The sequence below is a fragment of the Camarhynchus parvulus genome, chromosome 19, assembly GCF_901933205.1.
Source record: "Camarhynchus parvulus chromosome 19, STF_HiC, whole genome shotgun sequence".
In the NCBI taxonomy this organism is placed as follows: Eukaryota; Metazoa; Chordata; class Aves; order Passeriformes; family Thraupidae; genus Camarhynchus; species Camarhynchus parvulus.
In genome coordinates, this window is record NC_044589.1 from 5,384,106 (window position 1) to 5,411,334 (window position 27,229).

At 45.5% G+C, this 27,229-nt stretch overlaps 1 protein-coding gene across 6 annotated transcripts in view; it reads right to left on the reverse strand.

Moving 5' to 3' along the window:
* AP2B1 (adaptor related protein complex 2 subunit beta 1) overlaps positions 1-27,229 on the reverse strand; it is a 78,892-nt gene that overhangs the window by 51,222 nt on the left and 441 nt on the right. For all 6 annotated transcript variants that reach the window (XM_030962435.1, XM_030962440.1, XM_030962438.1 and 3 more), the window contains exons 2-8: positions 23,468-23,525; positions 21,395-21,500; positions 19,366-19,501; positions 16,951-17,196; positions 4,670-4,860; positions 2,534-2,755; positions 1,405-1,525 (exon numbers count right to left, since the gene is read on the reverse strand). In XM_030962435.1, the coding sequence (XP_030818295.1) occupies positions 1,405-1,525; positions 2,534-2,755; positions 4,670-4,860; positions 16,951-17,196; positions 19,366-19,501; positions 21,395-21,500; positions 23,468-23,504 (1,059 nt within the window). In that variant the 5' untranslated portion in view covers positions 23,505-23,525. The remainder of the gene's footprint in view (positions 1-1,404; positions 1,526-2,533; positions 2,756-4,669; positions 4,861-16,950; positions 17,197-19,365; positions 19,502-21,394; positions 21,501-23,467; positions 23,526-27,229) is intronic.

Consider the following 27,229-nt stretch of genomic DNA (forward strand, 5'->3'; position numbering starts at 1 on the left):
AGTTTCTCATGCCAAACATGACATCAGGGATTTAATCGTGATATCACAAATAGATGGTGAGGGAGAGGGGAGCAGCACAAAGCCAGACAGTCCTTTGAAAAATCTCTCATCCAAGCAAATTGCTCAGAAGAATGACAAGATAAAGAGGCCATGAAGGGCCAGACTGCAGACAGATAAATCTGCAAGGAGGAGACAGGACATCTGTGTTTTGAAGTTTTATTATTTCCTTGGATGATCTACATTGCACAGCACTTGGAGCACCTGCCTTTAGCAGCTGATGCTTCCCAAACACTGCCCAAGGCCTGGGCTGGAGCCATCCTGGTGCCCTGGTCCAGGATGGGCACAGGGATGGAGAATCTCCACCAGCAGCACAGGAGGACATGGGTGGAAGCTGCTCTCAGGTCTCATTCCAGGACATATTCCTGATAAAGCTTGTGTTGTTTTATGAATGCCTCCTCAGAAGCTGGAGAGATTCATTCATTAGTCTGCAGGTCTCAGACTGCCCTCCAGACACCACTGGCTTTCATGCAAACAGCCCATATTATTGGAACATTATAAATTCAAATTGGTGTGGAGCCTACCAACAGTAAAGAGAAAATTCTGAATATGTTCACATAGAAACCGATTTTTAAAATATTTTCCATGCCCCCAGCACAAAAGGGGCATGAATTACCTTGCTCAGCTCCAAAAACCATCAGGAGAGAGCTGAAGGAGCTGCTTCCAAATGTCACATGAAATGAAATTGTTCTGTGACAATTAGGATAGGACAATAATAGCACTAACCAGAGGCATTAATCATTCTGCATTAGTGTTAGGCCTCATGGCCAGGGGTGCATTTCCTCCAAGGAGGGGATCTGCACTAAACCAACATCAAATACAAGAAGAATCTACACTGTAAAGTGAATCTCAATTCAGTTCAGCTTCAGCTTTGTGCTATTCCCATTCTGGAAGCAAGTTAAGCAAAAGCAGGATTTTTTTAGCTCTGAAGAGTGCCTGTGCAAGCGTTATAACAATTTCACTAACTTGAAATTCACACTTCAATAATGTTTGGCCTTTCTGAATGCCTCCCTTACAGGCACACCCCTCTCACTTGAAACAAGGCTCTCATTCCAACCTCAGCACTGGCAGTGACTCATTTGACAGGATCCATGAGTTCTCCTGCTGGAATTGTCATCAGTGAAACAAGATCCACCTCACGGTCACGATGCATCCATGCCATGCTATTAACATTTAAATTCTGGGGAAAACTCCACCACCTCCCATTAAAGAACTCACAGAGCACTCCATCAGGCACAGTGATGCCTAAAAGTGATGCTGACTCCAGGGGTAGCTGCAAACACCCTCACACAAGGAGCAGGGCAGAGTTTTCCCCTCCCAGAGCATAGCAGGAGTGCCCCAGCTGACCTGGGCAATGTTTGCTTGGGAGGCCAGGCGGATCATGATGTCCAGTTTCTCCAGTTTGACATAGATGGGGTCATTGTACTTCACAAAGAACACTTTGATCTCCTGCTTCAGGATTTCAGGCCTGCAGGGAACATAATGTTGTCACTCAAGAGTGGTAAAAAAGCCAAACTGTTTTAACCACAAGCATCTTTTCTTTAGAAATCTCCCCAGATATCCACTGAGAAACAGAATGGTGCCATTTTGCCCTGGTTGATCAGGGAGGTCACGGACTCCCCATCCCTGGAAGTGTTCAAGACCAGGCTGGACAGGGCTCTCAGTAATTTGGAATGTGAAACATGCAGAGGAAGCTGGAACTGGATGATCTTTAAGGTCCCTTTCAAGCCAAACCATTCTCTGACTCTGATTTTATGCCTAGGATGTGCAAACACCAATTTGAAGAAAGAAGTCTGGTCAAAAAGATTATTTAGATACAAAAATGCATAATTCAAGTCTTTCAACAGCCACATCTCTGCTTCCTCTATTTGAGCTGCTGAACTAACCACGACAGGCAGTGAACAACAATATTTTCAGTGAAAGAACAGCATCCTTATCTTAATGCAAAACCTACAAATTCATTTCCACTTTCACTTCAAGATGCCAGTGCACAGTAACTCTGCCCTAACATAATCACAAAGAGCTATCCAAGCTATCTCACCTTTCCAGCAAGGATCAGCAGCAATAAAACATGAACATGGGAGCAAAGTGGTAGGAAAAGCCCCAAGCCACTGTGCATCAGGATGTCACCAGCCTGGTGGCTCTGTGCTGAGCAGAGTAACACAGGCACAGTGTGATCCTGCAGGTCACTGTGAACTGCTCCTGTTTGCCATTTTGATTTATAGAGTCCAATTCTGAGTGCTCATAAAAAGAAGGTGAAGAGAGGCAGGTAAAGAAATACTGCATGAAACTGGTATTACAAGCATGCTGTAAAAGAAATCAGTTCAGGCTACCAGAGTCATGAGACTGTTTAACCTGGCTCTCAAGGGATCTGAGCCTGGATTAAAAGAAATTCTGTGCATGTGGCAGTATCTGGAGATCTGAGATAACCAGATGGCCTTTGACAACACAGGAATTAAACCCCCTGAGCCTTTACCTCTTCTGCACAATCAAGTTGATGTTCCTCAGGGCAACATACTGAACTTCAGGCTCTCCAGACAGCAGGGTCACCAGAGGAGGGGCAAGTTTCTTCAGCAGCATGTTGTAATAGTCAGAGTCCTTGGGAAGGAGCTCCAGGAACTTCATCAGCACCTTCACTGCTGACAGCACCACTGCTGAGTTGGCATGAGACAGCCGAGGGGTCACCCGCTCACAGATGCTGGGGAGAAAGGCACAAAAAAAGGGTTCAAATGGATTTCAGGGTGCCAAATATTTCAAATCTGAATTTAGGAGATGGCACACAGCTTCTCAGACACTGCTTGGATTTGGTTTTGTTCACAATGAATGGGCAAAGTCCTGTTTTCCTGAACGCAGCAGGAAACAAACAGGGAGTTCTCTGACAGCTTCAAGTTTCTCTCCTGCCACAGTCAGCTCAGGAACAATTCCACACTTCCTGCTTTTTCCTGGTGGTATTTTCTGTTTGTGTGATCTTGTCTGTCACTTACAAACATAACTTTAACAAAAACAGCTACTGGAAAAACACTTTAGCCTCCATATAACCATTCAGAAGTGATACACGCTTCTGGCTTGCTTGGGGGGTTGCTGTCATTTCAACAGAAAAAGATTTCTGTTCCTCTGAATACACAAGAAAAGAGTGACCTAAATATCCCCCCAAATCCCACTTGCCATAATGGATTCTGTAACCAAACTGCATCCTAAACAGCCCATCCCAAAAAGAAAGGAAGTTTGGGTTCATATGGTCTTTCTTAAAGCATCTGTCAAGTTTCTTCCCACTCCCTCCTGCATGTTGCTAACCCAGAACAAACTCATTCCCATCTGTGCCTCCTGAAGTTTCCTTCCCTGCAAGATCTGCTTTCAGCCATGCTGGAAGGGAAGCAGCACAGCTCAGTGAAGAGCAGAGAAATCCAAATCAGGTTTGGAGCATCCCCAGCTGCCTCTGCCCAAGGTCACCTGCGTGTCCCAGCTGCTCCTCTCTCTCTGTGCCTCAGTTTCCCCATGCACAGGGATGTGATATTTTGCTGGAAAGGAGGGTGGCTTTCCCAGTGCTGTCTGACTCCAGGAAATCAACTCCACACAAAGGAGCAAAAGGATAAATCATTCTTCAGAGGAACTGCAGCTGAGGATCTGGGACATGTTCACAGGTGCTCAGACCAGTGGTTCCTCTGACAGAGCTGGGATAACACCAGGCTCACACCCTGGAGATCTCTGCAGGTTTCTAGCACTCATTAAGAGCTGTTTCTGGCACAGAAACAGAACACAAGGCAAAAAAAAAAAAACAGCAAGACTACTGGGAGGCTTCTTAGAAACAGTGCATCAAAAAAAGAGTCAATGAAGAAACCCATCAAATTCCAACTGGTCTGGCCAGGATTTTGTATGTGGGCTTGTGATCCTTCCTCCCCCTCCATCCCCACATCAGCTGCATTAAATACATCATCTCAGAGTCTCCCTGTTCCAAGTTACTTTTCTGGCTGAATCCTTGTTTTCTTGGGAACACAATCTGGCTTTTTGTGATTCTGGAGACAGATGAGGAAGAGGCTTGAAGTGCACAAACTAACAGCCCACTACCCAAACCCTAAAGTCTTTCTATTTAGGTTTAGTCATAGCAGTTAAAGGTAAAAGCACAAAGGTGAATTTGGAACAATAAGAAAGATAATTTCTTACCTTTATTTTCACTTCTATCATATCACAGACTAGTTTTCAGTTGGAAAAATATTCCAGCCTCAGACCTGCAGTACTTTGGAAACCCACAAACCTATAAAGGCTTCTTGCCTCTCAAAGCAGCAAAACCAAATAGGAAAGCTCTGCTTTAAAGCAGAAAATCCTCCAAACAGTGCTTTACTGTTACAGGTTTGGTCTTGGGCTGATCCCTTCTTAGTAGTGCCAGTCCCCACAAGAACCAGCCTTTTAAATAGAATATAAAATTAAAAAAGATCAACAGAGAAGATGGCTCTGCAGAGGGAAGGGGCAGGTTTCCAGCATCAGCCCAGCTACCAAAGTAGCTTTGCTTTTAAATCTAGTTTACCAAGTCTTATTTGTGCTGCTACAGTGCAGAAGTCCTTTCAGAGCTGTACCACCCCCAGCAGCCCCCAAGTGCCACCGAAAGCCACCGCACCTCTGAGCTTCCCGGTCATCCTTGGGGTTGTAGTTGGACAGACAGTCCAGGATGAAGATCTGCCCCCACTCTGTGCACTCATTTAAGGCTGTCAGCAGCTTGTTGATGTTCTGAGGGTTCAGATCCAGCAGGTTGCTGTTGGGGTGGGACTCACTGATCTCTGACAGGGCGGCCACGGCGTTCGCTACCACCTGGGGGGAGAAGAGCTCCTTGTTAGCAGGGCAGGAGGGGCTGGGCAGGATTGAGCCAGGGCTGGGGACACACAGGGGACAAACTGGAGCTCCATCAGCTGCCACAGCACTTAGCTGAGCCTTCTGGGATGCAGCACAACCTGCAGAGCCCAAAGCTTCACTGGGAGGAATGGGGACTCAGGACAAGGACATCACAAGAGACTTCGTGGCACCCACAGGGAACAGCAGCACCCTGCAGGCTCCACATCCTCCCCCAGCTCCAGGAGATGCTCAGCTTTGCAGTCAGGGTGCCCAAACTTCCAGCTGCCCTATTTATTCAGGAATGTGTGCCTCTTGCCCAATTTCCCCATGGCACATGGCTCAGCAGTGATCCAGAAATGAGCTGGCAGGTGCCTGGCAGCCTCCAGCTCTAGAGCAGCACTGGCAGGTCACACAGTTTGAGAGCAAACAAACCATTTCTCTAAAATGGGCAACTCCTGTTAAATTTTTAATAAGCCATATTTCAATTTTCAGTCCCCAGAACATCCTTTTGCTTTACTGGAGCCATGATAAAGCAAGCACTTCAGCACAACTCATCCCTGAAAATATTCCTGCTGCATTTAGGACTATATAAGGTCTTCTCTTTTCTAAGCACAGATGAAATGAAGCACAGAGAGGAGGTCCAGGGTCCAGATTGACACAAACAGAAGTGGGAGTGCATCATAAATTTCTAATTCCATACTCAAATTCAACAGTTATTCCAACAGACTCCATGGGAAGATTTTTTTTTAAATAGAACTGCAGAATATAGAGACAAATTAGAAAATTTGCAGATGAGACTAAAGTCTTATTTGTTTAACTAACATGAAAAGGGATTTAAGATGAGTTTGACACAGAAAACTGAAATCCCCTATGAAAAGGTAATTTCAGGACATTGTACAATGTACATCATGTCCAGCCCAACTCCCAGTAAATATCTGCTCAAATGAAGATTTATAGTGTTATTTTCTATGAGATTAAGGCAAAGAAACATCTTATCTAAAATCATCTGATTGTCTGGATGGCTAAAGATGCTTTTGATGCAGTACAATGAAAACAAGAACAGCACAACCAGAACTTTCCCTGCTTTGTTCCCATCCCTGCTTGTCATTAAACCAATATATTCCAAAGTCATTGTACAGGCACAGTAATGTTGATTGTTCTGCATTTCACACCTAGAGGTCAGAGATAGGATTCTGATCCAAGATTTTATGAATTTCATTAGTTGAATGAGCCTTCTGTCACCAAAATCATTAGCAATCAGTGCTGCTGTCTTCTTGTACTGTTTTAATGAGGAACTTATTAAGATAGGCTGCTTATCCTCCTCATTATTTAATTTGCCTAATTCCTGAATGGTTACTGTGACACAGCATAAAACTGAAGATTTTTATTATCATTGTATTTTTTAAGTTACCAGGGAAGACAAACCACAAAAGGCACTGAAAAATTCAAAACCCTTATGAAAAAGTACTTATAAAATGACAGTGTTTTGGAGAAAAAATTTTGAATTGACAAAAAAATTTACATAGCCAAAGCATCAGAGAAAGGGACCTGTCAGTCATACAGAGGGACAGGGGCTCTGGCAACTGCACTCACACTGCCAGGTACTTTGTTGCAGTAATTGATAAATTAGTAACTAATGGAGATTTTTACAATAGAACTGAGATTGCAGAAGAACTCCAAAATCATTGAATCCAACCATTAACCCAGCACTGCCAAGCCCACCACTAGATCATGTCCCCAGGTGCCATATTTAGATATTTTGGGCACTTCCAGGATATCCTAAACCTTGTGCTTCTATTTCCTTTCTTGCTCCATGGAGTCTATCCCTGTGTTTGCCATGGATGCACAGAAATGCTGCTCCCATGGGTGGAGAGCAGCAGCTCCAACCCAGAGACCAAACTGAGAATGAGATTTTGCTCTCAGCATCTTTTGGGTCCCTGTCAGCAGAAATGCAAGTGTCCAGCTCAGAGCTGAGGATGGGACAGCAGGTGACAATCCACTCATAATTCCATTGAAAGCATCCATGAGGAAGTGGCAGAAGGCCAGATGGGCTTGGGGACATGGGCTGTGGTCTCCCTGAGTGTCAGAAAAAGGACTGGGAGGGGTTGTGAAACATCTGGTGGCAGCTCAGTCCTGCCAGAGGAGCTGGGATCTACAATCCACAGTCCACAATTAAAGCTGGTCCTCACCTCCCACCTCAGCACCAGTGACAAGGAGATAATTGAAGCAAAAGGGGATAAGGGAAAGGGTGGGGAATAAATGCAAACTTTAAACAATATTTATTAAAAAAAAGGACTTGCTGGCTATTTGCACTGAACATATTGATGTGTTATGGTGTTGTGCTATGCCAACAAAAACAATCAGCATCTTCAAGGCTTTTCACACAGCCCCAGCACAGCTGAAAGGCAAACAGCTCTCAGGAAGCAGTCCAACACAAACACTGGCTGCAGCACACAGCCTCACCTCTTCCCTGGCACTGCCACTGCCTCAGGCAGCAACAGGAACACAGAGCAGCCCTGCACAATTCCAGCACACAGCTCCTGCTCTGCCAACTGCTCCCACCAAGCGAGAGCTCAGGTCAAGGACTGAAGCATCCCTCACTGAGAGTTCTCACTCAGCTATGGCAAAAATCCATAAAGAACCACTCAGTACCAATTCTGGTGTTCCATCACCTGCTAATCCACTGGGTGATTTGGCACTCATGGAAGTGTCACTGGAAATATTTAGAAAGATGGTTTTTGGCCAAAAAAATATAAAAATCTGCAACATCAAAGATGAACCTTAAGTCTTCAGCTGGGTTAACACTTCTTCCTTAACACAGCAACACAACATCAGGAAGCCCAACTACATTAAACAGCAAGAACAAAGTAATCAGTTACAAGAAGTTATTTTCTCTTTAAAATAAAAAATTATAGAATTGCTGGGGGACATAAAAATAAGCTAAAGCTTTACAAATGGTATAGGACCAAGGAACTAGACAAGTTTCACAGGCTGATTGCAAAAACTCCTAAGTTTCTTCAGCAAACAAAATGTTCTCTGCTTTTCAAAATATGCCCCATGTTTATTTTGATGAGAAACCAACCAGTTGTATACTTTATCCCATAGACTGGAAGAAGCAGACTTAAAGTACATAAAACTAACAGCTGGTGTAGTCTTGAGTTCTCAAAAATAACAAAAAAACAGAAGTCAACAGTAGCCACAGATATGTGTGCATAAACAGCTAATGAACAGAAAAAGCTTTTAAAATTCCAAGTTAACTCCACTGGAAAATGCCTCATTTGACTCTCAATTAAGAATACCAACTTTAGGCTAAGAGCTACCAAATGATGATCTGCCTAAAAATCCCCCAGAAAATAAAAATGCAGAGCAGATTGAAGAATTAATAATAATTAATAACAATAACAGGTCCCTGGCTTGCTGATGTAAATCAGTTTACCCTGGGTACACAATGACATTATTCAAATGCAGCCACAGCAACATCCCTTTGGAGCACGGATGAGCTGAATGACAATAAACCTCCTTTTGGCTGGAAGAATTTTGACAAATTTGGAGGAAATTTTATTGGAATTTATTGACAAATTTGGAGGAATTTATTGGAGGAAATTTATTGAAAATTTTGGAGGAATTTATTGGAATTACCCAATAAATGTAGGTTCTTGGAGAAGCGTGACTGGGATGAGGATAATCAAAATCTCCCAGGCTCTTATTAAAAAATAAAAAAATTAAAAAAAAAAAGAAACAAGCCCAAACCTCTACAGTTAAATCCACATCAGAGCTTTAAGAAGAACCCAACAATTTTAAATCCACCTCCAGACAAAGTCCCTCTGCAGCCAGGCAGACCAGACCCGACCTCGAGGGAAGCTGCAGAGGTAGGAGCACTGTGATTTCCAAGTGATTCCTTCTGGCAGCTCAAACCTTCAGCTCACAGCAAATGGGATCAAACAGCACCAGGGAGGGAAGGGGGTGGCTGAAAACCTGCATGTCTGCCTGGCAGCCCACACAGAAAAGCTTTGCAGGGGCTGGGGGGACAGGAGGGAAGCTCGGCACATCCAGAACGCCAACCAGTCAAAGCAATCAGATTATTTCCCTAGCATCCCTAGCTAATTGGAAATTAAACCAAGTGTGTAATGGAGCTAATGAAATACAATGTTCTGCTGCTTGAAACAGGAACCTCTGGCTCGCCACGCTGCTAAAGTGAAGCGGAAATGAAGAAAAGGAGGAAAAATGAAGGGGCTCAGAGGAGACTGAGGGGAGGCAGCGCTCCCTCCACAGCTGGAGGCTCCTGCCCTCAAGGGAGCCAGGCTGCAGGAGATGATTGTGGGGTGCTGACATTTCAGAGAGCACTCTGGGCTGGCAGGGTACATCTGTGCCATCAAGCACAGGCTCCCAGGTGGGACATTCAGAGCAGCCATGGATGGGTGTCTCACAGGGCCACTCATTTTTATGATCATGCTGTGTGCCCAGAATGTCCCTACCAGGTGCTCTCCAGAGAACAAGACCCCTCATCCTCACTTCATCACTTTTATCTCCAAGCCTTCCTTACTTAGAAACAGGAACCATTCCCTAGCCCAGGAACATTAACATTTCTCACTTTACAAAAGTAATTCTTCCCTGTGAGGGTGGTGAAGCCCTGAGGTTGCCCAGAGAAGCTGTGGCTGCCCCATCCCTGGAAGTTCTGAATGGAGCTTGGAGCAATATGGGATAGTGGAAGGTGCCACTGACCATGGCAGGGGATGGAACAAATTGAGCATTAAGGTCCCTCCCAACCCAAACCCTTCTGTGATTCAATAATTCTATGAAATGGCTCAACCCTACAAGTCAGAGAGCCTCCATGTGCCTCTCACACTGTCAATGCTTGTTTATATGTACAGATATAAAATAAAGCTCTGGGAGACTCACACATTCCCAGCTCCTGATCACATCCCAAAAACTGCCTGGGTGGGGAAGACCTCCTGGCTTGCTTTTTGCAAGTGGGCTGAATTTTTATGCAAGAGAAGTTAAGTGTTATACTTCCCACGGTGTGCTTGCCCAAACTGGGCTTTTTTTCCTGCACTTCCCTGCAGAAAAATGGCACTTTGTGGCAGACAGGAACATCACTCCTGCTCTCATATCCTTGCAAAAATCAGGATGTGTGAGCTGTAAGGCAGGAAAACAAGCTTCCCCCAGCTGTTGAAACTCCTGTGGTAGGTGGGCAAGAAGCTGCTCCATCACAAGGGGCTTCTCCTTGGCACAGCTGAGCCCTCAGTGCAGGAAATTAAACTTCATGGGAAGACCCAGAGGGTCTGCAGATCCCTATTCCCCTTCCAGAAATCACTGTGGTGTGATCCCAGTCTGGATCAGGCACCTACCAGGCACATCAGAAAGGTTTTGCTTTATTTTTTGCAATTTTCCTTGCAGAGGTTCTCGCTGGCACCATCCAGTGGCAAATGGGCTGTCTCTGATCTGAGCTGAGAAAAAAGGACCAGCTAAGCACCAAATTCCTTACAGAGCCCTACAAAGAGGGGTGCAGAGTTCCAAAACATCACAACCACAACATTATCTGACAAATGGTACTTGTCAATAGCTAGAAGTGTCTGTTCCAATGGAAAATATCATGTAGACACATGTCAACAAAATTCCCAGCAAACTGATTGATATTAGAGATCCTGGAATGATCTGTTCAGCAAGATAAATACTTTGGAAATTAGGCACATGCTGGTGGCTGTAATTGGAAGGAGACAAGTCTCTGATAGATGAATTTGTCAATTAAGCTTTATAAATGATGGATCTGGAAAGACAAACTCTGGAGCCATGGAAATTCACAATTACCAAACTCCTCACCTCTCTGCCAGTATTGAAAACACAGGGAAAAAAAAAAAAGCACAGCTTTGAGGGAAGATGCTCAAGAGCTGCATCCTTCATACCAAAAACCAACCAAACAAAAACTCAAGTCCCACATGCATTCTTGAAATTCCCTCAGACCTCTTTAGGATGAAAACACCTGCTCAGTAAGTGAGATTCCCCTGCAGGAGCTCATTCCAAAGCCAAAGCTGGTTTCAGCAGTAGAACAAGGGGGTCAGAGTGGAAAACCAGAAGCTGTGCCACCAGTCACAGGTGGCAGCTCTCCCTTTCTCCCTATTTAAGTCTTTGCTGTGCCTGCTGCCACACACACAGCTGGTTCCTGCACTGCCAGGCAATCCCCCACATTTCCTCTCTCTGGCATCTCACCACACATGAACACAGCCACTGATCAGACAGGCTCCTCCACAGCTTCTCCCCATCTCTCTCCCAGCTTGTTGCTGCTTTTGGCTGCATACTTTACCAAAAGTGTTGCTTTTCCTTTTGGACAGCCTCATGGAAACAGCAAAAGCATCCATTAGAGAGCTCCAAAGTGGCACCACCACCACTCCTCAACAGCCCCAAGCAATGTTCTCATTCACTGCAACATATCCATCACTGGGTAAAAGAAATTCCACCCACAAATGCCATCAAGTGTCTCCCAGAAGGAAATATTATCTCTACTTGCAGCACAAACATTATAAAAAAACCCCAAACCACACACAGGACCAATTCAGACATGGTTGGAGGACTTCAAGACCCAGCCTGCATCTGCAGTACTTGGTTTGAAAAGAAGAGGGATTTTTTTTGCCCACAGGACAGAAAGGGAATCCTGGAGCAGCCCCAGGTTGATGAGATGCTGCAGAGCTCCCAGCAATATTCAGCTCCACACTGGGATGTGGATTGTCACGTCCTTACAACCTTCATGAGCAGGAATCATGAATTCATCCAGCAGGGACAGCTCACTCCTCCCACCAGAAAAAACATCAGCTGCAGAGGGAAAACACAGGACTGGGAGAGTCCCCAGGAGGAACAAGCGACCTCCTGTGCCCAGGGAGAAGGTGATGTTCCACTCCCTGCTGGATAAGACCATTCCCACATCCCTGACTGCCTCCCACAAAGTCCTTCTGGGACTCAGGGGATCACCAGTTTCTCACCAAGAGGTTTTTTTCTCAGCTTTAACAGAAAGAGAAGGATAAAATTCCTGCAGAGGACAGGCCCAGGAGGCAAAAGCTCTTATTTGTTTCTAAACAGGCTCATTCCTCAGGACACCAGCTCAGAGACATTCTGCTTGCTAGCTAGTAGGAAAAATAAAAGGAAGATCACCTTCCTCCACAGGGTCATCCAGGCAGCTCCCACACACCCATTGAGGTTCTGGCAGGGAAGGAACCCACATCCCTTGCAGGCACAGCAGGAGAACACTGATTTATCTCTACAGGTTTTTAGTCTCATCTGTGAGCTGTGGAAACTCAATACTGCTGGAGGGAATCTGGATTAGATCAAACTGGACCTCACCACCTCCAGCTGTCAGATCTCAGATTCCCTTCTTAGTGTTAAAGGTAAAAATTCTCCCAGCTACAAGAGAGTTCAATTATACTCCACTCACTTGGTGCATTTACTAATCAGTTATGTGATCTCAGCTTACTCTGTGCTGAGTCCCAAGAATGTTTCTCCCAATAAATTGTGATGTAAAGGGTGTAAAACACAGCACAAAAAGTCAGTACAGTCCACAAAAACACAGAACAGCCACACCTGAAAAACCCTGGATCCAGCATGAGGAAGGAGAAATGCTACAGGAAGGAATTAAAAACTGAACAGGAAAAACCTAGAAAATAGCAGGGAGAAGGTGACATCAGTTAACTTAAGCCATGTAGATAACAGAGATTGGCAGGGAATCCATTGCATGGGTTAAAAGTTACCTTAGAAGGTCAAGGATTGAAAATATTTGGAGAGAAAGGTTGTTCCATTCAAATGTTAAAAGACCAGTAAGGTTTATATGGATTTCCTCTCATGTTTTTCTGCTAATATTTACATTCCTGAAGAAAACCAAGTGCAGGGATAAAAAAAAAACCAGGAGGGAAGTAGTTACAAAATAAAGTGTCTGAAGATAGTCAGCTTTGGTTCTGCTTTCAGCTGCTGCCATCTCGTGGTCTGCTCTCCCTCTCCTGGGCTCAGCACTTCCAGTGCTCCAAGGAGGAGCAGTCATTGCAAAGCCAGAACAAGACAGCAGCAGGAAAAAAATAACAAAAGGAGGTTTTTCCATGACTTCAGAGAAGCTCTGGCCACCAGTAGGTGTGAAACACTCCCACCTCTCTCCCCTCACTGTTACCTGTTGCTGGCTGTGAATGGTGTTCTGCAGTATCAGTGCACAAAAATCTCATTTTGGAAGCATATTTTTGTTAGAACATGATGATTATAGGAGAAGAGGCTTCTGAGTTGCATTTCACCCAGGTTACCAGCAAGAGAGGTGCTGAGGGCTCAGCAAGTGCAGCAGCCCAAGGCAGCCAGGCCCCAGCTTTATATTCCTCCAGTCCTGCTTCTGCTGAGCTTCATGAGCAGAAATGCAGGGTGAAAAAAGAAGGATTTGCTTAAGACAGCTCTGGGAAGAAATGAGGGCTCCCCCTCTATGGAAGGATCCTCTTCAGCAGGATCCCAACTGACAAAGGGCAGCCACAGGCATTTCAGAGCCATCTGGAAAATGAGATTAAAGACTTCTCCACAATCAGACTTCTGCAGGGCAACTGAACCCTGCCCTTGTAAAGGGTTTTGGGCCATGGCCTGCACAACACAACTCAGAGAACTCTGCTGTCATGGCAAAAGCCACCAGCCCACCTCACCAGATACATCCCTATCAATATATCTGCAATTAGAAGTTTGAATTAATTAACCCAGAGGATGTACCTGCACAGAAGATCATTTCTTGTGAACTAAGGCAACATCCTGACAACAAAAAAACCCAAAAAACAGATAAAGAGGAAAGAGCCTTGGCTGTGCACCTACAGCACCTCAATGCCCTGAACATCCCCAAAGGCTGCTGCTATATTAACACAGAATAATGCCATTAATCCAAAAATATAAGGAAAAAAAGAGAACAAACCCAAAATGTTTCTGACAAGGTCACCTCCAACTTAGACATCCTTATGATGAAGGTGATCTGAGCCCAGAGAAATATGCACCCTGACCACTGCACAATTATGAGGCAATTAGTGAACCACAGATGGAGATGTTCCTCTACCAACTACCAGCTTGTTCATGTGCTAGAGGCAACCAATCACAAAGCCATAATAAAACCCTTCTTGAAGACTATTTTTCAGCTGCAGCCTTTTTTAGCTCCTGCTCAAAATCCTCATTTCTCAGAAGAGAGAACAAGTGTGGATTTCCCATCTCAAAAATTCTGCTTCATTAAGTATCTAATGTTGCCCATTTCCACAAGCCATCAAAAGAGGAGAAACATTTATAATATAAATATGAATGAGCTTGGCTAACAGGTTGCAATGATTGAGATGCACCATTTACAGAGAACAGGCCATCAGAATAGATCCATCTGTACCTTTCCTTCCAGCAATCTTTTCTTTTTGATAGCCAATACTGATACACACATTTTACTTAAAAAGACCTTCCAGGCAGGACTGCTTTCCAAGGAAAAATACCTTAGTAAATATCAACTTACACACAAATATAACTTATTTGGCAAACACAATTCAAGGTCATCAGGAAGCTTCACATGGACAAAGCAATGAGGTGGCTGGTTTGACCAGGAAGGTGAACCTTAATTAGGGGTGGGTAATTCCTGTATTTTGAGGGAACCACTGTGCCACAAAGGAAGGAAATTCCAAGAGAATCAACTAAACTAAAAGGTTAGTTAAGTTGAAATTTCTACTAAAATTTCTTTCTTTCTTCTAAAATTTCTTTTCCTGTTCTACTAAACTTGTAGCCAGATTAGATATTGTATTAAATCACCAGCTCTAAGAGCATCAAGCATTTGATAAAATCTCTTCCTCATGCACCCTTAAAAAGAAAAAATATTATGCCCCATCTACAGTAAAACCTGGGAAATAGAACAGCAGCTACAGAATCCTCTCCAAGCCTGCAGACCTGAAAACACACCCCAGGCTTCTCCTTCATCACCACCACCCCTCCAAAGTGCATTTTCCAGCTGTGAATCCTCAGTTTTGGAAAGAGCAGTGAGTACAGCATGAGGCAGACACTGTGACCCTGCACAGCTCCAGGAGAGCTGTCCCAGCCCACCCTCATTACCACCCAGGAGCTCAGGTTTTCCTCATGTTTTATTAGGAAGCCCTGTGCTACTTTTGGAGGTTTCTTTAGCAAATGGAACACACACTGCCCTTTGGTATTTTTCTTCTCACCATTCATTTAAGTCTATATTAAGTTAATGCACTTTTTAAATACATATCTGTGCTCTCCTGTCAGCCAGTGGCTCATTTACCAAACCACTGAGTCCCACAGAGATCAACAGGCACAAAGGGCAAGCAAAACCTTGTTATTTCTCCTGAAGTAACACATCTTTTCAGCCAGAGTTCTTCACCTCATCTCCATGTGGCTGCAATCAGAACAAAATCAGAGCTGGAACCAAGGCTGGGAGAAGAGCAGGTTCTGCCCCTGACCTCCTCTGCTGCCTGGGAGCTGCTGGACACCAGGGCCAGGACTGAAGTGGAACTAAAGGAGCCCAAGCAAGTCCCTTCAGAGGCTGCAAGGCACACCCTCCACACTGAATTGGAACAGCAGGTGTTTCTCTACCAGCCTCAGAGCTGCCCAGACAGAGAAAGCACCTTCAAGTAGTCATAAATATTCACACAGAAGCCTGGCATAAGAAAAAAATTAAAAAAAAAATCAGGGAGGCAGATAAAAAGAACAACTTGTAAAAGAGCTGGATATCAGAGAAAAGAGGTGTCTGTATCTCCTGAGAGACACCACCACTCAGACTGCTGCCTGTGACAGTCAGACACCTCGAGTTCTATTTTCTCTACAAAGTCTTACAAAGAGCAATCAGCAGCCTTCACTCTCCTGCTAAAGGGAATGGCACCTTATCACCTGCACTTGGTTTATCCCAGGTGCCCAAAGACTACAGCAGGACAGAAATTCTGTGGTTTCACTCATGTACCACAAAAAGAGCTATTAAACCTGCCTTAATAATGTAAGATTATTTCTTTAACCAGAGTCCATTCTCTAAAAGAGCTAAAAAAGTAGCAGTCATATTCTTAAACTCTGAATAAAACTGAGCAGCAGAAGTTTTCTTCCCTGCCAAGGGTCAGGGTGATATTGATATGCTCCCTGGATTCCAGCAGGAAACAGTATTCAATGAAAGGATGATGCAGTGGGACACTTCAGCTCCTTGGCCACCACCTTTTAGTCACAAAATAATAGCAGGAGACTTGGCTTGGAAGTGGACCCATCATCAAGCATAATTAAATGCTGATTTAGTAGGTAATCTACTCCTGTGAAATTCCTGGTCATGATCTCCACCTCTCCTCTGACAACTCATTTAACTTTATTAAAAACATTAGCATTGATTTTCTCCACTCATTACAAGCCAGTGGATTTATCTGCATTAGCAAATTAATTCATCCAAACTCTTATTCCAAGAAGAGCCAAAGCCTGCAGGAAAGCAAGAGCTACAAGCTGTCAGTAAGGCAGCAGCATCACATATTTCATGCTCTTCTGACTCACCTGGCCAAGAAGTTCAAACAGGCAAAAGCCCAAACAGATCAAACAACAGAAGATACTCCCTGTTTTCAGAGACAACAAGTGTTCCCTAACCAAAATCATCCCAGAACCTTTCACATTTGTGATTTCCAAACAACACAAACTCAAGCATGTGGCATTCACATTCTCTGAACATGATTCCTTCACCCAGGGCTTTTCTCCTAGGAAGGTGAAAAGCAGCGAGGGAAGCCTCAGAGAAAAGGAAGACAATTCTTATCTCATTTGCTTCTCCTGTGTTGTGCTCACATGTGGAATGTGTTTGGAGATTGTTTCATTGCATTCTGGTGTGAATTGTTTTCACTCTTTGGCCAATCAGTGCCAAGCTGTGTCAGGACTCTGGAAGGAGTCACGAGTTTTCATTATTATCTTTTTAGCATTCAGTAAGTATCTTTCCTGTATTCTTTAGTATAGTATTCCTTAATATAATATAGCATAATAAAGTAATAAATTAGCCTTCTGAGAACATGGAGTCAGATGTATCCCTGCCATGGCAATTTACAATAAACCAACATGCTGGGAACACCTTACCATGGGATTGGAGTCTGCAATCAGATCCCGCAGGGAATCCAGGAACCCTTGGTCCTCCACCATCTGGGCATTGATGTCATGGAGCTTGGCCACACAGACAGCTGCAGTTTTCCTCACGTAGGGGTCCTCATCCTTCAGGCACTTGCGCAGGGGCTCGCACAGGTACTCGGTGATTTTGTCCACGCGGATGCAGCCCATGGTGCGCACGGCCAGGGCACGGATCAGGGGGTTTGGGTCCTCACAGTCCTGCACCACAACACAAACACAGCTGCAGCACATCTGCACCACAACACAAACACAGCTGCAGCAGCAGATTCCCTCCAGCCAGGCTGCTCTTACTTAAGCAGCATCTCTCTGATTGCATGCTAAGTGTCAGAACCCAGGAAATTCCTCTGACTGCCCTTGAGGACTCGAGACCCTGCCAAGGGGCTCAGAGACCTTGGCACAGAACCCAAGACCCCTGTGCCTTTGATTTAGCCCTTGGCAAAAACACTTAGCAACCTTTATATGAAGAATTACAAGTTCAAGAAAGTTTAAGTAGAATAATAGCTAGACATGGGGTGGGAAATAGATTTTTGAGGTTTTTAGAATGGGGGCTCGGGGTCCCAAGATGGAGAAATTTGGGCGTGCCTTGTTCTTTTTCCTCATTCTTCCTAGCCTCCATCTTCTGGGTGATGTTGGCATTTTTAGATTGGTTTAGAGTAGAAGCTCATTGTCTAACATAGGTGATAGGTATTGGGAAGTTATTGTAAATAGTGTACATGTAGTTTTTAGTATAAAAAGATAACACCAGTGTGCCTCAACCCCACCTGCCAGACAGACCTCAGCGGGTCAGAGAAAGAATTTTATAGATAAGAAACAATAAACAACCTTGAGAACAAGAACAGAAGAGCTCTGACTCCTTCTTTGACTGCCAGGCTGGGAAAAGAGACTTTCTAATGCATCTGAGAGTCACTCTGACCAGCAGAGATTCCGAGAGCTAAGAGCCAGGCAATTGTTTCAGATCAGGGATAAAAGGGCACTTATTGCTTTGCAGAAATATTTTACTCTGTCTCGAGATGTTTCCTGTCTCTTCATTCCCCCAGCAAAGCTGCTTTCAACATGATCCAACAGCTAAGCTGGAGAGGCAGCTCTCAGCACCCAAAATCTCACCACAGACAAAGTAATTTACTGATTTCCAACCTTCCTGGTTTCAAGGAACAAGAAATAAAATGGGGAAAATCAACAACTAAGCACAATGCAACAGTCATTGAGGCCTATTTTTTAAAGGCCAAACACAAACATCCCTTAAGTTGCAACACATGAAGCACTAAGCAAAGGCTACTCTAGAGGGGCTTTTCTTAAGAGGAAAAAGAAAAGGCAGGCAGGAGTACAACATTTCCTACTCCAAGCCTACATAGTTTTCCATGCATCCAATCCATCTCTGTCTCTGAGCTCCTCCAAAATCAGCCTGTAAAAGGATGGCTACAGAATGACCTACAAAAGCATTTACCTTCCACTGTTCAAACTTCCTGCAGCTGAAAAACCAATTTAAAGCCTGCAAGAGAAGTGACACATCCTACCAGTGCATTCCCCACCTTGAACTGAGAAGTGCTGAGTTAGTGCAGACCAGTGTCAACACTTGCTCTTCACTAACACCTGTCCCTTAAGTTGCCAAAAGGGACACCAGGCTTTCCTCTGCAGGGTGTGAGATGGAAAATATCATTTTGTTAATCCATTCTAACAGAATTGCACTTTAAAGACAGACAATATTCCTTCCAGAGAGGAAGACAAGGACATCCTCTCTGACCAGAAGAGCAGATCTCTCAGTTTAGGTCTTCTCACCTCCTTCTGCCTCAAGAATCACAAAAGAAACTTGGAACTCAATCCCATTCCCAAGTGTCTCATATTTTATAACACTCAAACTTCTTCTAGGCACTGGGCTTTATCTTGCACAACATGGGACTGGAATAACATTTCCTAGATAAGGAGAGGCAACCTGACAAGAGAACTAAAGGCAAGCCAGCAATCAGGCTGTTGTTTTTCCAGTGAACTCTCAGTTTCACCAGAGATAAAGGTTTGCCACACAGAGCACAGCTGGAACATTCAAACAGGAAGTTTGATATCCATGTCTCAGATACTACAAAGGCTGGAAGATGAAACAGATAAAATCTGTTTTCCAGTACCAGAAGTTGGTAAAACAACAGAAGCAGCTTTCCCTGGAGCAGGCTCTCTCACAGCCACTCACAGGGCTGCTGAAGTCATCTCTTCTGTAATAACCAGAAGGAATAACTGAGAAAGAACCCAGATCTGGTGAATTCAGCACCCTCCTCTATGAGCCCAGCCCCAAAGCAGAGATAAAGCTCCCAAAGGACAGAGATGTGCTGTCAGGGACTGTGCTGGCCCCTTTCCTGATGTGCCAGGGGAGCAGGTTACCTTCACAAAGCTGTTGACAGCCATGATGGCCATGTCTGGCTGGCTTTTGGCATAGTTCATCAGGTACAGGTAGACCAGCTTCTTCAGCTCCAGGTTGTCAGTCTGCATGCAGTTGACAACATCAGGGAACAGAGAGCTGGATACACAACACAAGGATGGAATCAGAATTGTTTAGGTTAGGAAATGCCAGCAGTTCCCCCAGCACTGCCACAACCAAGTCCCCAAGAGCCACATTAAACACCTTCTAAAACTCTCCCAGGGATGGTGACTCCACCTCTGCCTGTTTCAACCCCATCTGAACCTCCCTGGCACGACTGGAGGTTATTTCTTCTCATCCTGTAAGTTGTCACCTGGGAGAAGGGACTGACCCCAGCTACACCCTCCTGGCAGGGAGTTCAGAGACTGAGAAGGTCCCCCTGGAACCTCCTTTTCTCCAGAATGAGCCCCACCAGCTGCTCCTCATCAGACCTGTGCTCCAGCTCATCCCCTCCTCTGGACATGCTCCAGTCCCCCAATGTCCTTCTTGTCATGAGGGGCCCCAAACTGACCCCAGGATTTGAGGAGTGGCCTCAGCAGTGCCCAGCACAGAGGGACAATCACTGTCCTGCTCCTGCTGGCCACACTGTTCCTGATACAGGCCAGGTGCCATTGGCTCTCTTGGCACACAGCAACTCATGTTCAGCCACATGTGACCAGCACCCCTGCTCCTGTTCCATCTTTCCAGCAGCTCCTCCTCATTCCTGGAGTGTTCCACGGGTTGCTGTGAACTGACCTCACACCTCTGCACTCAGCCTGCCCAGATCCCCCTGCAGAGCATTCCTGCCCTCCAGCACATCCACACTCCCACCCACAAAATAAAAACCAGAGGTTGCATGGCATGCAAAGGGGATAGTAACGATATCAAGGAAGCCAGAAAAACAGGAGTTCCACTTTAAGCACCCTGCTGTTTAATGAAAGGTCACCTTCCCTCTCAAAGCAGTTTGCAATGCTTTTATAATAATAATTTAATCTCTTGTACAGCTTTAACATACGAGGAGGTGAAAATGCCATTTCCTAAATATGTTTTAACTGGGGAGTTCACCAAACAATGAAATTCTACCATGCCAGGCCTGGAAATGAACCCACAAGAGGAAAAATGTTGCTTTAAAATGTTTTGGTCATGCAGGACACTTATGAAGAACCAAATTCCGGACTAGCAAAGTCCAGAGTGATCAGAAGCTTAAACACTGACAAGCTGGGCTTCACTCAAATGTCAAGCAGCCATCTGTAAACAGCACTGCAGAATAACACAGGAAGTTACACAAAGATTCTGCAGCTCCCAGGTTTGCTGTGGGGATCTAAAGGTGATGAGTAAATGCTGCTGGCAGAAAAGATTGGGGTTTTTTTCCCTTTCAGTTTATGTGTTCCTTCACTATATGATGAAGTCATGATGCTGAATTTGCAAGCTTATATTGATTTCCGTGGCAACAGACCAGGCTGCTGTGAATTCAGAATTACTGACTGAATTCAGAATTACTGATTCTCTGCTGGGCTCCAGGAACAGGAGGGAGAAAGGCAGAAAGCATTCATCCCCACAGGTTTTTCTGGTTCTCTCAGAAAACAGTACTGGGGACAGTAAACGCCAGTGTCCTTCAGCTGCAGTAAGACACAGGTTCAATTTTAATATCAGCCATTTTAAAATGCAGCTTAAATTTATGCTGTGCCAGATAAGGCTAAGAAATACTTGGAATTATCTTTGCAACATTAAAACCCAGGACAGCAAGCAGCAAGAAAACATCACCTAAAGTGCCATACAAAATGGCTGAATTCTGGGTATGCTTTAAATAAAAAAGGCTCCTGGCACTGAGCTAAACCCACACTGAAAACAGTTGATTCTCTTGCTTTCAATGACAGCAAGGAGTTTGAGACACCTGTGACTGAGGCACAGCACAGGCAGGGACACAGCCATCCTCAGCTGCTCCCTGGACATGTGTCACCACACCTGAGTGCCAGGACAACCTGAGCTGCCACAGGTCCAAACTGCTTTTACCTGACATCCTTCCCCACAGTCATGGCTGCAATAACCTTCTTTACAGCTTCTTTCCTCTTCTCTTTCTTTTCATTGTTGAGTTCAGCCTTCAGTTCAAAAATCTCTCCTGGCAGAAGAAAAAGGAAAAAACAGATTAAACCTCTCAGGAGAAGAAAAGGGTCTTGTTTTAAGGGTAATTCAAGAGTGAATTTTTGCTTTCTTGGCCTTTTATGGGAATCACAAAACTGGCCCAGCTGCACTTGGAAGCTGTCAGACCTTGTGCAGAACATGGTTCACTGAGAAGCAAAGCTGCAACACTCAAGGGACTGATATGACTCCACCTTGCAGAGGAAAATGCCACAAACAAGAACCACGCTGCGTGTGGCAGCTCTCCCACCTCCAGGACACCAAATCACATCCCTGGAGCATCTGCTTCTCTGAGGCAACCATTACATAACCAGCATGAAAAGATACTTGGAGATGCCAGATTCGTGCCTGCAAGAAACAAACTAAGCTAGGAATTTTGCCCAGACTTTTTTAAGTTTTGCTCATCATTGAAAGCTTCCTCAGAAAGCTGGAGTGGAGCCCAAATGCTGTGGGTTCCTGAAACAGGACAGAATGTGTTTAGTCCAGTGGAAAAAAAGCTAAAAAGACAGAGCTACCACTAACAAAAGCTGCATGTAACATAGCTTGTCTGGATTCCAAGGCTCCCAAAGCAGCATTAATTCCTCCAGATATGGCTGTGTAGAAAGCCAGTTCAGGCCAGGTCACCAAATTGGCAATCAAGTTATAAAATAAAAAAAAAACATGTGCAAAAGGCTGTTTATCAGGCCTGTTCCAGACAGAGCCAGTGGTATGAGAAGGATAATGCTCCCAACAGACAGACAGACAGCTTTCCTCAGGAAGGACAGCCAGCAGCATTCCCACTGGGAGCCACAGCCTGAGCACATGATAAAATATCCAAATATCCCTGACAAGTTCTAGCACCAACTTTCCATTCCTCCACTTGCTCAGAGCAGCAGCACTAATTAAAATCTGACACAGAGAGACTTGCCAGGGACTCCAAAAAAGAAGAGAAGCTGCTGCAGTGCAGAGACCACTCGTCATCCCTCCTGCCTGAGGAAGAGCCTGGCATTACTCACCCAGAGCTCCTGCCCTGGAGCACAGCTGAGACAGCCCCAGCTCTCACCCAGCCCAGAGTGGCTCCCTGCAGCCAGCCCACAAAAACCTGCCTTCAGCTCTGAACTTTCAGAGCTGCTCTCCTCTGAAAGATGTCAACTGCATTAGGTTCATTTATGAGCTCATTCTGAAGCTTAATGACACATAAATACATCAACAGTGTGGGTTTTTGCACTGGCAGGCATTCAGAGGGAGCACTCAGCCATTTTGCAAAGGAGAGGTTAATGCAAACCATTTTCCACATCTGCTGGAGAATGATCAGGCTTAAATTGCACTCAGTAACAGTGTTTTGTTCAAGAACAGGTTAGAAAATCTGCCTGGGACAGTTTCAGCAGAACAAGCCCTGCTCTGAAGTAGCTGAATGAGTAAAGTGATCCCAAAAAGCCTTTCCAGGATTCCCATTTTTCAGGGCAGCAGCTTGTCCTGAGGTGAGGCAGCCAGCACACCTGCAGTAAAGGCAGAGGAAAGTCAAACAGTGCACCTGCACCTTTGGAGAAAATGGCAGCAGGAAAACCCATTATGTTTGCTTGATGTATATATCCAAAATATTAAATTCCTCACATCAGCTTAATCCTGTGAGGCCCAAATTAACAACCATCCCTAGTCTGGCACTTGTTAGCCCATAACCAGAACTTTGTCTCTGGCCAGATCTGCACTCAAATCCCTTTGCATTGCTTTCTGATCCTTGAAAGAGCAGCAATTTGGGTCATTTTGTGAATCACAAAAACGTGTAATACCCCAGTTTTGTCTTTTGTCACCATGTGACCTACTTTGGAAGTTTCTCCCTGGATGATTAAGAAGAGAAACAGGGACAGAGCTACCAGAAAAGCACAAGTTCTCCTGCATGCAGTTAAAAAAGCTGTGTAAAAATAACCACCCACCACCTCCAATCCACTGCACCAGCTCAACACCAACCTTTTTTATTGGTCGTGAAGTATTTGGAGTCCGTCATGGTTCCAGTTCCTTAAAACACCTGAGAATATGAGGAATAAAAAAAGAACAAGTCAGCTCCAAATGCAGCTTGGTGACAACAGCCAGTTTGTGAGGCAGGAACTCGAGCAAGGACGGTTGGTGAGTGAAGGAGGAAGCAAAAGCTTCACATCCACAGGCACGAGTTCCCCAATCTTCATCCTGCACCTGCTGCTGGTTTTACTTGGCAAAGGCAGGGATTTAAATGGCTTGGTAAAAACACAACAGTGCTGCTCAGCCCAGCTTCCCAAATTCTCAGTCTCAGCAGGCAAAAGGTATTTTTTAAACTCCTTATAACCAGCAGATGCTGGTGTGCTCTGCAGCTGTCTTTCCTGGGTACACAGATTCATTTTCCAAGAAAAAGCACATGCAGTGTCTCGCCTGGCAGGGAGAAGTCCATGTTTCAGACAAAGGAAACTGTCATCTCATCTCCCCCTAACGCTATCTGCCTGTGCTGCATCTGATGGAAGGCACAATTAACCCCACTTGCAACACCCACCCCCAGGCCTTTCATTCCTTTCCCTCTTTTTGTTCCTAGCACATGCAAAACAATGGTTTCTTTTGAAAAGAGAAGCCATTACTTTTCATTTTTCTCAAGCTTGAAATTGAAATATTTCTCTGCCAAGATCTGACATCCCACCTCTGAGATACACACACAGCTCATTATTTCAGTGCTGCTCCGCTTTTTTTGCTTTTTTTGTGGACAGGATAGAAGAATGCTGTTGGAGTAGCAAATGCTCAGCAGAGCCACAAGAGTGGTCTCACCAGGACTTCTCTTGCTCCACAGAACTAAATGAATGCCTTGGAATACACGGATTGCCCAAACATGTGTGGATATCCATCACTTTGGTCTTACAATTGCTAGCTCTATGACAAATATGAAACCATTTTCAAAACAAGCAAAGGAGTGGGCACTTTTACTGCTTTTGATGAAAGTCTGTATCAATGCTAGGAACTATGACCCTAAAACCATCTCAAAAAGGATTTTATAATTTCTTTCCTCCTTTTTCCATCTTTTTGGCCCCAATTCCCTTTTTCTTACACATCCTCCCATGACCTTAAAGGCCGCCAGCAAAGCAGGAAATCATCTGTTCCCTAAATGCTGCCTCTCTTGCCTCTAAACCCTGCAGGTCTTGCTGGCTCAGCAGCAAAAGGACCAGCACAGCTTTGAACTCCAGGACTGCCCAGCAGTGCAATCAAACTGTTCTTCCTTAACCCTTTCCTCCCTCAGCCCTTCACCAACCCCAATGCCATCACCTTTCCACGTTCCCCCATCCACCTGGATCAGCTGAACACCCCAGCAGCTGAATTCCCAGCAGCTGCTGAGGGGCACTGCCCCAATTTCCACCCTTTTTTCATGGGATCATCCTGTCCAGTTGCCAAACATCTGGATGAGATCAACCTGTTGCCTTTCCCAGTTTCCTGGAGCTGCTGCCTGCCCTGTTTCCACCTCATCCAATTAGGCTGAATGACTGGGTTTGCTTTGATTTCTTTCCCTTTCTGCTCCTGCCAAGCCTGGAGACAGCTCTGGAAACACATTCCTCGTGCAGAGGAGGTTTTTAACCTCTTTCCAAAACAGAGGCTGGCTAGGGAAAGCCACAATGAGTGCAATTTTCCCAGCAAAAATCTCACAGCCCCTCCCTGAAAGCAGAGGCTGCTGGGGAGCTTGTTTGTAATTAAAATCAGAGTCTGAGTTCAGCTGCAACATTATTGCTGACAGAGTCCTTCGGGTTCGAGCTCAGCTTAAAAGGAAGACTTAAAATGTTTTTCTGTGCCAGAGTATTTGGCACAGTGCCATACAAAAAGCACCGAACGTGGCCTCGATGTTCTTTGTTTGCATTATGTGGGGATTTGTCATCCAGGGTCACATCTCAGCTGAGCTACTCTAATACAGCTTTAACTGGGGCCACAGCAGCAGATTAGAGAGAAAATGGACAGGGGGAGGAGGAAAAAATCCAACCCAAACACCATAAACATCAGCCCAGTTAAATAAAGCTACACACAGAGAGGAAGGAACCCTGCTGGATTTCAGAGCTGGTCATTAAACCCCAAGGGCAGCACATTATGTTGTTTTTCTCCTTTCAGATATTGTTGGTTTTCTCCTTTCATATACTTGGAACCATGAAAAATCCTAGAAACACTCAGACAGGGCCAAGCACAGCTCATGTCTTTCCAACCTCCTTTGATGGATGAAAATGAGAGCTGCCTTAGGTGAATAACCAACCTGCCCTACTCCACATGCAGCACAGGATAAAGCTCCTTTTCTCACGAGCACACAGATTGCTGCTTCATGTGTGTCAGAGCTTGCTCTGCACACTGCTCAGAGACAGCCTGCCAGCAGCACTGGGTATTATCTCATCACTAACAATCTCAGCAAATGGAACCAGATATTTCAAACACTGCTGTTTGTGTGACTGCAGAAAATGCCAGCTCCTTGTAAATCTAAAACCAAGGAGAGCCAAGGTAAATTAGAACATCATGAGCAGCCTTGTATTTTCAGAAGAAAAATCTGCTTTAGACTGCCCCTCTCCTCACTATTGTTCTGTGCTGAGATGGAAACAGGTAAGAGGGGTTCAAAGCTGACAGCAAAAGGCTCCTCCTGATCCAACCCCAGCAAATGAGAAGAGATGAGAAGGAGGAATGGCTCCAGAAAGCTCCAGCAATACTCAGTGCTACCAACAGTGGCTTGACATTTCACTGCAGACTGAACCAAAGCAGGATAAGCCTCCTCAGCCCACACCCACACAGAAAACCTGATCCTGTGTCTGAGCAACACCTGCTTGACTCCAGTCAGCCTGACCCACTCCCCAGCACTGATCCCACACAGGAGGGGGGCAGGTTTAAGGGCCTTGGGATTAAGGCAAGCTCCTGGACACTGAAACCATCAATCCCTAAATCTCTCCAGTGATCCCTGGTTTAACTCCAGTGGAAGTGGTGCCACCCATTTTTCCTGGAAAGCCTCTCAAGGAGCTGTGTGACAGCCCAAGCGTGGCCCAGGGCCACTGGAGAGCCAGGAAGATAAATGAACAATGGAACGTGGATGGCAGAGGGAGAGCTGGGCCTGCAGCCCTGAACTTGTGCTGGCACAAGGATTTTGTTTCCATCCAGGGGACCAAACACCCCCATTCCCTGGAAGCCCCATCCCAGCCCCTCCCACACCTCCAGCAGGACTCCCAGCACCCACCCACCCTCCAGACTGGCATCCCAGTATCCCCCTCAAGCCCCCTGCCCACCAGCCCTTCTCCCTCAGCACCATTCCCCAGTTCTCTCCCAGTATGCTCACAGGAGCATTCCCCACAAATCCCAGTTCCCCTCCCCAGCACTCCCAGTCCCTCCAGCACCCAGCCCTGATCCCTGCCTGCCCCCACCAGTATCCCAGCACCTTGCTATGCTCATTCCCATCCCAGTCCAATCCCTCACCCCAGACCAGTGTCTCCTTCCAGAACCCACTGACCCCACTCCTCTCACCCCTCCATCTCCTCTGCAACCACCTGCCCAGTCCTCCCAGTGGCCTCTTCCAGTACATCACCAGAGCCACTCCCTGTGCCTCACCAGCGACTCTCCCACTCCATTCCAGTTCCCCTTCCCAGTACCCCTCACCTCCTCCCAGTAACCCCTCCCAGTGCCCCCTCCCACCCTATCCCAGATGTCTCTCCCAGTGCCCCTCCCAATGCCCCTTCTCACCTTATCCCAGTTCCCCCTCCCAGT